Source organism: Arctopsyche grandis, chromosome 13 (assembly GCF_051622035.1).
Source record: "Arctopsyche grandis isolate Sample6627 chromosome 13, ASM5162203v2, whole genome shotgun sequence".
NCBI lineage: Eukaryota > Metazoa > Arthropoda > Insecta > Trichoptera > Hydropsychidae > Arctopsyche > Arctopsyche grandis.
Window position 1 is genome coordinate 15,387,641 of NC_135367.1, and position 14,114 is coordinate 15,401,754.

Sequence of the window (14,114 nt, forward strand, 5' to 3'; positions counted from 1 at the left end):
CAGGTATGTTCTCGGGATCTTTATAAGTTTGGTGGGGCCAGGTTGCTTGTTCTAATCCCAACCGTTCCGGACCGTTCCACCATAATTTTTCGGTGACCAGTTGGTCTGGGTCCATTCCGCGAGAGGTTAAATCTGCGGGGTTGTCTGCTGTCCCGACGTGATGCCATGCCGATGGTATGGAGTGATCTTGAATTTCTGCTACTCTATTGGCCACAAATGTGGTCCACCGGCATGAATTGCCTTTGATCCAATGGAGCGCGATTGTTGAATCGGTCCAATACACGATTTCTGAGATTTTTACATTCAGATTCTCTTTTACGTACTGCATTAATTTGGCCAGTAACAGTGCCGCGCATAATTCCAGTCTTGGAATTGTCACATGCTTGAGAGGCGCGACTTTGGATCGTGAACATAATAGTTGACACTACTCTTCCCATGCTATCTGTAGATCTGAGATAAACACATGCTCCGTATGCTTGCTCGGAGGCGTCGCAGAACCCGTGTGTTGATGACTGACTGAATTGTGGATTACAGTGCACCGCGGAATTTCGTAAGGAATAGTGTCGTTTAATTTATTTATGTGCTGATGCCATTCCGTTTGTATGGTGCCCGGAATGGGGTCGTCCCATGCTAACGTTTGTTTCCATATTTTTTGCATTAGTATTTTATGCGTTATCAATAGTGGGGCGAGCAGCCCTAAAGGGTCAAAAATCTGACTGATTTCGGACAAGAATTGTCGTTTCGTAAACGGATTAGATTTGGGTTTTAATTGAAACTGGAAAGAGAATACATCCGATTTAGGTTTCCAGAACAACCCCAAAGTTGAAGTCTGCTATCTGCTCCTGTTCTGGTTGTGGAGTGATATCTTCGTGGTTTGATGCCCATTTTGACAGTGACAGACCAGCGCTTTTCAGAATTTAAGTTATTTGGTTTTTGATGCTTTTGCATTTTTCTATTGAGTTCGCCCCTGTTAGAAGATCATCCACGTAGAAATGTCTTCGAATCGCTTCACATGCTTCGGGATGAGTTTCTTGATTGTCGTCGGCCAATTTAATCAGACATCTTGTGGCTAGAAAAGGGATTGATGCCATTCCGAAGGTGACGGTATTCAGGGTAAAATGCTTCAATGGTTCAGTTGGGTGATTTCTCCATAGTATTCGTTGGAATTCTCGGTCCTTTGGCGAGATTACGAATTGATGGTACATTTTCTCAATATCCGCTATCTATGAGAGCGAAAGTTTAGTAGAATCGAAAATAAGTCCGATTGGACAGTCGGACCGATCATAAGTACATCGTTTAATGATGTACTAGTTGACGTTTTAGCTGAAGCGTCGAAGACTACTCTGCATTTTGTAGTGAGGCTCGATTCTTTAATGACCGCATGATGCGGGAGATAGCAGTGCAGTTGATTCGAACTTGGTGGCTGACATTTGTCCATGTGTCCTAGGGTGCAGTACTCGTTCATCACCTTTGAATATTCTTCTTTTAATTTAGGATTTTTGTTGAATCTTTTTTCCAAGTAATGAAATCGCCTTTCGGCCATGGTGACCGATGCGCCTAAGATGTTTGGATTCGTTTTGAATGGCAGCGCCACGCAAAATTTTCCGGATTCTAGCTTTATTACATTTTTTACGAAGTGTTCTTCACATTTCGTTTCTTCCGGTGAACAATGTAGCCGCACGGGAACTTCATCTAGTTGCCACAGCGCTTGGACTTGCTCGTTCAAATGGACTCCGGAGAAATGACATTCCGGTGAGTTTCCGGTTGACGTAGGAATTTATATGTATTTAAAAATATATATTTAAAAAACAGTGGAAAAAATGCGACCGCATGTGTCCTATATAAAATAGTTGCGCGTCGTGATTCTCAATCTGTGATGAAGCGCATCAAACCCAGGTAGCTGATAATCGATTCATGTTCAATTATTATTTTAATTACTGAAATATTTCGTGTAATCGCATAATAAAACACGCGTTGCGCGAATATATGTACCGCCGCTAATTCGCCCACCTTTGAGTTTATTTGTGACAATGCACGAACGCGGTTTTTTCTTCCGACCGACTTTTGCAACAATTTTCGCAGTTGCGTCGATCGCAAATTTACCTTGAAAATACATGAATTTGAAATTGATCTATGCTTAGCTGAAAAGGAAAGGAAGAAAAGATTTTTAGAAATTGATAGACTGGCCTTTTCACCTTGCTCCTCTCATCTCTGCCGCTGCAATTTCGGCTTTGGCTGGACCACGTGGAATCTTGAGGTTTCTTCTTTGTCGTCACTGGCTCGCACTGGACTCCGTGAACAGACAGCTCCGCGTCGCAGTGAACCAGATAAAATCCGGCTGTCGATGGAGGGTCAGATCCTTCGTTCCTCTGACTTCCATGGGCTCGTCAAGCTCGGGGGTAGTTTTCAATGGCAAGTGGACTGTATATTTCTTGAATAAGGGTAGACCGGTTCATTTAACCTATGAACGGTGTGGTTTGAGGGATGCAGCAACGTGATCAAAGAAGTCGGATTCAATGAGTGTCGGTTGGTTCTGTCCCAAATCGAATTTGTGAGACCTTATTACTCTCCATGCAATTTGTGCACCTAATAATAAATCAAAGACTTGACATGATTCGTCTGACAGTTTTATACGACTGGGAAGATTATTTACAAATCGATCAATCCTGCTAAAGACCTGTTAATCCTGTTAGACCGCGCTTTAGACAATTTGAACATAATCCCTTTGCGATTACTAATCGTTTTCTCTCGGAAGGTACTTGTCGCATTAACATTGCACATTGATTTGTGTAATGGTTGTCTTGACAGAAAGTACAAAACAATTTTCGGATAGCTCTAGAATTCGAACCCTGACTTGTGTGTGTGTTCTTGGCGAATAACTATTGTTTCGAATACTTGATTTGGTAGAATTAGATTGAAGAGATTGTAGGACTGCACATCGATTTAAAATTAAGTTTTCTAATGAACTATATGCTAGCATTTTGTTAGTTAACAATGTTTTTTCTTGCTAATATGAATGTGCAGTCTTTTCTCCTTTCCTTTCAAGAAATTCTTTTTTTTTAAAGAAATTTATTCATTTTAAACATACATATTACAAATATATAAATAAATCTGTCAAACTATAACAAATAGTTTGTTGGCGGAGAGACTGTGCTGATGCTGTCCCTCTAGACATTGACCTTAACGCAGATTCAACTTCATCGCCAGTTATGACACAAAGCGAATCTTCTTATTTAGACATAACCACATCAGCCATGCCCATCAAATCCGAAACACACTCTTTGAAATGCTTGCTAAATATATTGGCAATACTCCGATGGTTGTAAATTCCGTTAATATGTACCGGAATACTATTATTTACTGCTAAAATAGCATTTGTGGCATTCCAAAATTGCTTGAAGTCTTTATTTAGTTGATGTAGAGCTATCTTATCCATAACACTTTGGTTAGCGTTGCGTTGACATACATACATACATATATACAAACATATACCAGGAAGGCTTAACAGGTAAACCCCAAAATGCGCCTTCCTGGTTCACATATTGATTAATACATGTAAATCTGAACAATATCTGACATCGTATGGTCAGATATTACAAACATCGTACGATAAATAACAATGAATAACTTATTCATGTAACAATACTCAATAATCATCCACAGAGACATCTATGGAGAAAATCTGGCGAAACCTAGGAGATAATAATATTAACTCTAGGTTTTTTCGCAACAGAAAATTGGATAATAATGCCAATTTCACAGGAATCGTTTCAAATCAGAAAAATTGACAAATTCTGATATGAAACGACTGACCTCGTTCACCTTCAGAGCTTTTTTAAAAAAATGTCGACCATGACGACGTCGGTCGGCAACTTCTTCTGTGGAAGGGCGGCCCGCTGCGACCCATTCTATGAATGAGTTCCTTGAATCTAGGTAGAATGAGTTCCTTGAATCACTAATTACGCTACCTTAGCACTAATATGACTTCTAGTTCTAAATGACTGATTTTTTTTTTTTTTTTGAGAGCTTCCACCCAAATTAGGTATTGGTGTAAGTGAAGGGCCAAAATAACGTCCTTGAACTGCTAAATTGACGATGAATCTTTCTCGTGTAGTATTTCTATAAACGGCTTGTTGGTTTGGTGAACAATCCTCACATTCTTGCAGAATTGAAATTTTACATCCCCTGCCAACTTAAATATACATTTTAAATGTGACTAGGTTTGCAACAGGTCTCTCTATCTTTTTTATATTATACCTACAATGTCCTCTTTTTCAATTTTGACAATTTCACGCAGTCTGTACTATATATACTATTTTCTCAAGATATAACGTGAATGGAGTGGCTTTTGCAATACCTGGCCAAAATGCCAATGTAGAAAGTAGTCAGCGGACAAGAAAGAAATGAGTTGAAAATTTCCACTGTCCGAGGTATTTTAAACGTAGTATATAATTACAAAAATATTTCATGGTTCGAATTGTATAAAGAAATAAAAGAAAATTTGAAACTTTTGCACCAAATTAGCAGTGTAGATAAATATAGCAACAGAGATGATGAAATTAAGAGTGAGAATGAAGATGATTAAATTCAACGATTAATTTTTAAGGGCACTTTTCATGTTCCTTATGTATGTACATATGTTCCGGTTATTATGGAAGTCATAATATTTCGTTTGAGATATTTAGATTTGCGTAAATTTGTTTTAAATATTATTTTGATATTACATAAAAATATATGTATACATTATGATTCTTAGCCTTATGGATATAATCTTTCCTGTACTGGTGGAATTTTACGATTACCTTGTAAAATAATGGTATTTTTGGTACCTTAAATGACTTATTTCACTTTAATAATAACCGGCACAATTATAATGAAAATTGTAAAAACGTAAAGGAGGTATGTAAAAAAATAAACAGTTTTTTGTTAAATGTTCTCTTTTTTTGTCCATGACTTGGCATACATTGATATGCTGATCTATGTAGTTGGATTATTATTAAATTGTAGATTTTATTTATTTTAATCTATAATTATATATATAAACATATATGATATAATCGTTTAATATTTTTTTTATTTTGTTTGTTTATATGGTTACTTGGTTACATATTGTAAAGCCATGTAATTCTTTTGTGTAAATAAATAATACGTTATCTACATTTGAGTTTATTTTTTGATTTTAATTTACTGACAATTACCGCCTGAGTGATCATGTATCAGACTTTTTATGCAGTCTATTTGTGGCTATGGATAACATGTATCTCAAAAGTTCTAGAGCCAGCTCTGGTCGGAGATATAACAAATCAAATTTAAATTAAACTTTTTATTTCTAATAATAAAAATTTGACAAAGAAAAAAAAAATGTAGGGGTGGGAACAGACTTGTCACAGGCCCAAAACTCGGGTGGCCCTGGTGTCATGTATGTATGTTTTCCATTTTCCAATAAATAAAAACTTAAATAATTATATATTTTTATTCCACATAACAATTTTTCGAATCAACATCATAAAATAAATAGTATTACTAAAAATAGATATTAATGATGGCAAACTATTTGTTAGGTTTTATAATATATTTATCTATCATAACTCAGCAACATTCAATAAACTTCAAGATTGGTTAAGTATGGAGCCTGATATTCAGTGGTGTCACCCTAATGGTTTCCATGGGGTTCTGGAACCCAGTTATTTTTATCTAAAAAATCATATAATTTTTGTCAAAACTTAAACAAATCTTGAAAATTTAATGAACTTTGATGTAATAAATAGTGCCTTGGACAAAAAAAAAACCGTTGTTCCCAAATTGGAGTGTGACACCACTGCAGTAATATTGTATTGTAAGTATTGTTCCTAGAATCTTGTCTTCTTGTAATTATTTATCATCTGTTCAACCACATTTTATCTAAAGTTCACCGACATTAAAGAGCAAACAATACTTCTGTGGAAAATTCAATTAAAATAATGATTGGGTGGCATTTGATTTTTTTAATGAGAATATTAGCGGGGATCCTTTTCATCTAGAGCAAAATCAGTATCTTCATATTGAAGATTCTCTTCAAAAAAGTCGGCATCAGGATCAATTGGTTCGACACACTAGAAACAAATTACCAATGAATGAAAAGAATTTTATTTATGAAATATACGAAATAATTTTAAATATACTTCACAATAAATACTCACTTCGGCATTCTTAAGCCTTTCCAATTCGTCTTTTTTCTTACGTTCGAAAAATCCAGCCTGAAAGTTTACATACATATATGTATAAGACATAATAGTAATAGATTGTTGTGACATTAATAGTAAAAGCAAGTTTGCTCTTAAAGTTATCATTTTAAAAGCATATATTGAATCTGTTTCTGTCGAGTTTTATCGAAATTATTTCGAAGAAAAGAGAATGCATTTTTAAAATGACAACTTTCATAGATAATGTGAAAAATTATAGATTTTTAGTATTTTGTGAAACAAACCTTAACGAGTCCGACAACGATCAACGTCAATAGTATCAAACCGAGTATTACGGAAAGAATAATGAGCCACATTGCAATCGACTCATTCGCAGGAGAGTTAACAAACACCGACGAGACCACAGCCACAACTTCATCATAGTTAGAATCAACTATCATTGCTGACCCTTTAGTATCCAACACTAAGATATCTTTCTTTTTCATAATGGTATCTGAAAAAAATATTGCATATAATAATTGTTGGCTTAAGATTTTAATTTGATCGTCTAATCAAAAAATTAAATCGCACCTTGTATTACTGAAAAATTAATTTTCATTGTGAGACGGAGACGGCTGACAACTTGGGTCCGTCGAAAGGGTCCTGCTAAGCATTGAACATCTACGCAAATAATATCTTTATGATCGCAATCAATTATGACCGTTCGATTGGATGGCAAAACAGATTCAGTCTTGTTTTTATTACTTCTAATATTGCTTTGATCAGATCGCTTGACTCTTGTTTTACTTTGAATTTCGTTTATATCCACTGTGGACGTGAACAATGGGTAAAAATATTCATTCTTTGCACTGATGATCTGTTTATTTGCATGTCTTTTGCTACGATTTTGTGCAACTTCTATTTCTGTGTAATCTTCCGCTATACTTTCGTCGGATGATGTATCATAATCGAAAGAGAAGTCAGTCGGTATACAAGAAAACGGTTGACCAGATTGATAAGCTTCGGGATAGTAAATGGATACAAATTTAATGGGGCCCTCTTTTGCTTTATAAGCATAAGGAATTTTCACTTTAATTAGAGCTTGTTCGACAGGACTGTTGCCAAATTTTTGCACTTCGTAGAGATGTTTGAACACTACCAAATCTTTGGATGCACCTTCTTCGGTTTTCACATAAGAAAATTTGTCTTGAGAAGATTTTCTGCAGACGAAATTAATCATTACAAACAAAATATGTAATAAATATATTTTATAACAATAATTACATACCCAACGATTCCAACAGTAGCGTCAATGGCCAACGACAAAGTTAAATTAACTTCATTATTATTCTCATTCATGTCTACACTCTTAGTTAAAGCTTGCGCAGTAAACATTAAAATATCTTTGTCTTTAAAGGTAGCACTTACATCGCGCATGTCCACTTCAATCCACAAACTCTATAATTATAATAAATTATCTTTATCTCATTGACGTATTGGCGTGGCCAGTAATATCAATATGGTCTAATTAAAATTCGAAATAAATATATAAATAACCTTTGGAATACCCTCTCTTAGCGGATTTTCCAAATCGCAAAGAATAGAAGAGTTCGCTTGAGCTAAGCAAGCTGGTGGTAAACGTGCTAAAGTGGCAGGAGATTGTAAGTACAATTTTATTTGTGTCAAATATGCTGGCTCTCCCTTATTAGCTACAGCTATTTCCAAACGTAACGTGTCCAAAGAACCTAGCACAAATTTGCTCCTAACAATAGAGAAGGCAATCATTCTTATATGATGGATAGTATTAAATTTATTGGTTAAAAACTCATTAGTCTACTAACAAATGCCCTTCAGTTGCGATTGCAATGTTAAGGTCGGCGTTACAAATATTGTCAGTTCCACAATCTGTTTCGAAGGGTATATTGAGTTTAGCGAATGCTACCTCGGCTGTAGGATACAATTTGTTGAAACCATCCTGTCCTATAAATCATAAAATATAGTTGCTATGTATAAACACATTTCCCTTTTTGCCAAACATATTCATAAATACATGTAGATATTACCTTCTATTCCGTCTTTGGTGATATAAATCATTTTCATTTCAGCTGTGTAATCTTCTATGGTGAGATTCACAGTGATTTCTATTGGATCCAGGAAATTCTTTATTCCTTTCTGTAATAATATATCAGTTTGTTCTATTAATCCTGTAACCTGTGCTATAAATTATGGTTGTGGCAATTTGCAGGTACTATATCCGCAAATTATTGGCTATTTGCAGGTACTGTATCTGAGAATTATTGGCTATTTGCAGATACTATATCTGCGACAAGCGCAAAGCCTTCTCCGCATGCGCGTGAACTGTCACTGTCAGCGTGTTTTCTGTTAAAATTTTGTTTTAAGCCTCTTACAATTTAGTTCGAACTCGTAAAGTGATGTAGAGTAAAACATATAATTCAAATTAGTTAATATTATTAATTTTTAGAAAATTATTATCATATACAACGTATAATACCTACATACAAGTACAAGCCGCGAACTAGCTAAATTATATAAATCTATTATAATAACGTGCGAAATTTATTTGCCTCATGTATAATGAACGATTGATTAAACAAGTCTGGCATACATTAAATATTAGAAATTATAATCGGATGCGCATGCGCAGAAGGCTTTGCGCCTGTCGCAGATATAGTACCTGCAAATAGCCACAACCATAAATTATTATATTTGAATCTACATAATTCATACCTTTAATACAATTTGTATTTTTTTGTCACACTTAGACGTTTCTCTCAATGAGAATTTTTCTTTATTAACGTGAGAAGTTTGTGGCTGACCCTTCAGATAAGCTCTCTTGAAAGTGTTGTCGATGACAGTAACCATAATTACATCTGAAATTTTGAATTTCATGTTACACGTTTTATACACATAAATATCTACACCAATGTTTAAAATTGTAAAAGTTAAAATATATATTCGCATTTACTTATTGGGGTAAGTTTTACTGCGTAAGCTGAATAAGTCAAACACATTGGAACTTCTAGAGAGGTCGATGTTTGCACCAGTCTGGTGACATCAGGTCCACCAAAAATTACACCCAATTTGGCTACAGGTCTACCACGTAGAACGATGGCGTGAGAGCTCATGAACGAACCGATTACCACTTCTGTAAAAGTCATAGATAGTTTGGAAAAGAAATGACAAAAATAATTGAATTAACCTAGGCTAGAAGTACAGTCTCACCAGGGAAATAATTTCCATCAAGGTCCACTGGAGGAGCAATGGACATGCCGAACCCACGAAACATTGGATTGAAGTCGGAAGGACGCAATATTAAAGCCGGTGCTCCAGTTCCTTTCAGTCCCGTTGCTCCTCCGCGCCAAATCGCAATTGCTCCACGTCCTTCTTCGGCGAATGGCGCACCAACCAGTACTTCTGTAATTCAATTATCAACGATTTTATTTGTATAAATAACACCATAACCCACACGAAATAATCGACTCTAATCATTGAATTTCCTAGTGAATATACATATGCATGTACCCTTATAACCATCAATATCTAGATCGGCTGCAACCAAAGCTAATCCAAAACGACTGTTGCCCTTCATTATGGAGTTTCCCACAAGTTCAGTCAAACCTGAAGTAGGTGCAATGAGTGATCCCTGGAGAAAATAATCAACTTGAATAACAATAAGCCATGTAATGTTTTCATTTGTAAATAAAAATGATCTAAATACTAGAAGTTGTTTGTATCTTTCCTCTATACTTGTTATTTTTCGTAACATTGTCAAAGCAAATATCAACCAGAGAATGGGTTTGGTGCAAACGATCGACAAGCGCCAGACAGACTGAACCACAGATTAACTGAATGGCTGCTTTAAACGCAATTGTCGACTTCACGAATGATAGATTGCACATCAGATGACGAGTAACCTTTCGATGTGCACAGATGCAATTATTAAAATGGTAATTATTAAAATTGAGTTGGATCTTTCTGGTGAGTTTAATAAGGCAAAATTCGGAACTAAAGTATCAGAAGCACAGAACGTATACAGGGTAGGTATGTCGAGAATTCGGGTAGATTTCGCTTAGTGTAAGTGCGAGCAGTGCGCACGCATAAGGTACACGTGTCGTTAATCTGTGGTTCAGTCTGTCTAGGCGCTTGTCGATCGTTTGCATCGCATCGCCAGAGAATATATAAATATATATTTTAATTATAATAGAGGAGGGTATATGTGTAGATAGCTTTTGTGAGAGTGTCGTGGATACAACATAACTATTTGATCGTAGAGAAACAAACCCTTCGACTTCCAACGAATATGTGAACTTTTGGTTCTTTCAGCATAGGTGATGATACCAGGAGATCGTCAAATGAGTCATTGTTCAGATCTGCTACCGTCATAGTGGCACCGAAATAACCAGCACCACGATCACCATTCAAAGTCTGCAATAAATTGATGTTTACCCTTGTCCTTGTTGGAAACTCATACAACATCACCTAAAACAAAAATGGTTGAAAATATTTGGAATATCAAATCAAGGTTCAGCTGCTCTTAGTAGAGATAAAAATTCTCTAATATCGGGGGTTGCCACAGTATACTATTTTAAGGTCTGAATATTATTGCAACATTAATTTACCCTTCCTCGAAAATTATTAGCGCGCGGCGCCGATGACACGTACAATCTTTTCGTAGTTGAGAAAAAGTAACCTGCAGCTACAGCATATCCAAAATAGTCACCACTTTTAAATTTCTCATTTTTTGCTCCTGTTATCATCATTGGAACTATACCCTGGCTCATCATTCCGGTTCTGTAAGTTCAAAACTTTAAATGTTTGAAGCCGTTATGTATGTACAAGTTATGGTATAATACAACAACACTTGATTTAGTTTTCTTATAAGAATTGTAATATACCCAACAGGAGCAGCACGCCTATTGACGAGACCCGGTAAAGGGCCATTGTCTTTCATTAATATTGTAGAGCCCATCCAATTCATAATACCAGGAGCTCCCAGTACCAATTCAATTGGATCCTTCCCCTAAAGATAGATTTTTAATTGAAAGTTGAGTTGGAAACGTGTCTAACTTGAAAAATCTCACTTTGAATATTAAAAACTGGCACGATTTTATAAAGATGTGCTGATTCTATTCTACCTTATCGTCTGGAAAACATGCTGACATGCCAGCTTGACCCATGGCGTAGTCATACACTGATTTGTTACCCCAACTTAATTGGGTATATGTGTCGTAACCTATGCAAGTATTCGATGGATTTATTTTAGGTATAATATTTATATAAAAAACGAGCGTAAAATGCTTTAATTTTCTATTTACCTAAAAGTGGTAATATTTTATAAGCTGATCCTGATTTGTGATCATTATTGCTTGCTGGAACACTGTAGCATGCACCTGGGATCATCCATTCTGATAAACTTTTGGTGTTTTTCCATCTTGGCGCGCAAACCTATTTGTGATTTTAAAAATCATTGATATTTTGTAAAAGATTATAAGAAAACCATAAAACACCTATTAAATTAAAAAGTAACCGCTAACAAATCAGCCTTTTGATGCAATACCATCGTGGCTCCCAACCAAGCATTGTCTTTTCTATCGCGATATTCAAAGGCTTCTTCATTTCCTGAAATCACAAGGGTTAATACAAAAAAATAAAATGATCAGTTGAAAATTATGAACGGTTATGGCTTTTGGAATTACCAATAATTCGATAGCTTTATGTGTTTTTAAACTAATGTAGGAATCTAGCACAACTTGTGCTATTACGAATCAAAACCTGTGATCTCATACATTTCACACCAATCATCGTCGCTCCTGTACAAACATGCATAACTCAAGGGCAACGTCCCCTTCGACCATTTCAGAAGAAAGAATTCATCGCTCGATCGTAAAATGAACGAAACCCAACAGTGATGTCATCAGGAAACTGTAACACGTGTCCTAAAAAGTCGTTTACGCGTGGCACACGAACCCATTCTCAAACGAACGACGTCCTGGCGCTGACCTCATAGCTATAAACCACACGTGTACCGAAGACACGTGCCTCGAAAACAGGTCAACACGTGTCCTGGAAACGAAGACAAAGCATCTGCACACGGCACGCTTCAAGCCAGAACGTATATAAAGCGATGTACCAGCTCCCAACACCAGAGTGAACCTCTGGAGGTCAACCAGCTCACTTCTCCGAAGCTCAACCTCTTCGTACATACAATAACCATTGTAACAATTGAACAAAAATAAATGATCCTCTTACAAACTACACAACATGTGTTTCGTTAGGCCGGGATACGGTCAACATACCTTCCCTGCCTTACACTAACTTGAAATTTAAAATTTAATTATTTTATGGCTAAAATTATGTATAATTTATAAGTTTGCAGAAACGGTTCCCAACTTGCAGCGATATTTTAAGATTATTAGATAACCTTTTATTGGTAGGGGAGAGATTAGAGTAATCGGACTATTTATGTCGGCCATTGTAATTTTAAAGTAAAAATATAACATTAATGAGAACCTCGCATCTTCACAACGTCGATCATTAGTAATCGGTAACAGTATGTGACTGTATATTTATTTTCAATTTAAAAAAAATTACCGAATTAGAATGAGATTTGTGACTCCCAGTCGATCGTTTCCTATCAGAATTTGCGAATTTATCTGATTTTCATTGAAACGGTTCCAACAAATTGACAACCTTACCCATTTTTTTTGCAAAATCTCAAGTTTTCAGCAATCTCGAATTTTGCTGAATTGTATAAAATGCTGCAAATTTACAAATTTGACCATAAATGTCTCTGTGGATGATTGCTATGTATTTACTGAATTTCGCTGAATTGTTTAAACATGCTGCAAATTTGACCATAGATGTCTCTGTGGATATTAATTGATATGTATTTATGTACTTTTTATAATATTGATAATATTATAGTGATTCTTTTAGTATTTTTAGGACGAAGGTGAAGAAAATAATCTGTGGTTGATTTACTTCTTCACCTTCATTGTCTTTCTTTTCTTTTTTACTTTATCTGTTTCTTTTTTATTATTATTACATACCTCCTTTACGTTTCACTTACTATTTTACTTTTTTATATTACCATGTGGTGCTCACTGTAAATGGAATATTATATTTGTGTTTATTATTATTTTTTGTCTCACTATACAACTTTCTTTTTATATTTTATTCTGTATGTGTGCCTATTTAAATAAATAAATAAATTTGTATCAAATGTACAATGTTTCTGGCCAGGAAGGCGCATTGGGGCTACCTGTTAGGCCTTCCTGGTATAAATTAAAGATAAAATAAAATAAAATAAATGTTTGAACAAAAACGTTAAATACCAGTTTGATCAAAGACATAAGGTTCACATTGATCTCCTAAACTGCATCGATAGATTAGACCCGGTTCTGTAATTTTAGGATGTTTGGTGTCATTAGCACGCGGTGCAGCTATTTGTATCCTAAAACAAGCGTTTCACATTTCATAATTTCTACTACATATATGTATTTTATAAAAGAGAATGAATAAAAAAAATATAATTAAAAATAGATGTATGAAAACCATCGTCAAAAAAAAAAAAACAAGAGAAAGTTGAATTATAATTTTTGAACGAATTTTAAACTCACCATGTATAACCGTCGCGCGAGTAGGCCAACAATGAGTACCCAAAATAAGTAGGTCTCTGTGCTTCTTTGATTTGTGGATCTTCATAAACCAAAGGGAAGTTCATATCCAGAGTGAAAGACTCTACACACCGTAATGTCGTAAGGCACCAAGTTGCGCAAATGAATCGCACCAAGATAAAGATGGTCGATGTGTCCATCTTCTCTTTCAGACAAATACACTTTCGATTGATTTATTTGCAAAGGTTCGACGAAGAACTTGCGCGACAACGTTTAACATATCGGCACGACGAATATTATTATTACTTTTTTTATC

General features: G+C 35.4%; 1 protein-coding gene across 1 annotated transcript; it reads right to left on the reverse strand.

Annotated features, from left to right (window-relative positions):
- Positions 1 to 5,456: 5,456 nt before the first annotated feature.
- On the reverse strand, positions 5,457 to 14,114 carry LOC143920667 (integrin alpha-PS3-like). Its single transcript, XM_077443593.1, has 20 exons — positions 13,802 to 14,114; positions 13,517 to 13,635; positions 11,710 to 11,801; positions 11,498 to 11,627; positions 11,318 to 11,415; positions 11,078 to 11,202; positions 10,802 to 10,973; positions 10,464 to 10,661; positions 9,705 to 9,825; positions 9,405 to 9,596; positions 9,148 to 9,327; positions 8,910 to 9,052; positions 8,225 to 8,333; positions 8,003 to 8,141; positions 7,719 to 7,923; positions 7,450 to 7,619; positions 6,753 to 7,381; positions 6,467 to 6,675; positions 6,180 to 6,236; positions 5,457 to 6,092 (listed from the first exon to the last, which is right to left on the reverse strand). Exons 1-20 carry the CDS (start codon positions 13,996 to 13,998, stop codon positions 5,997 to 5,999), a joined length of 3,381 nt encoding a protein of 1,126 aa, XP_077299719.1. The 5' UTR covers positions 13,999 to 14,114; the 3' UTR covers positions 5,457 to 5,996.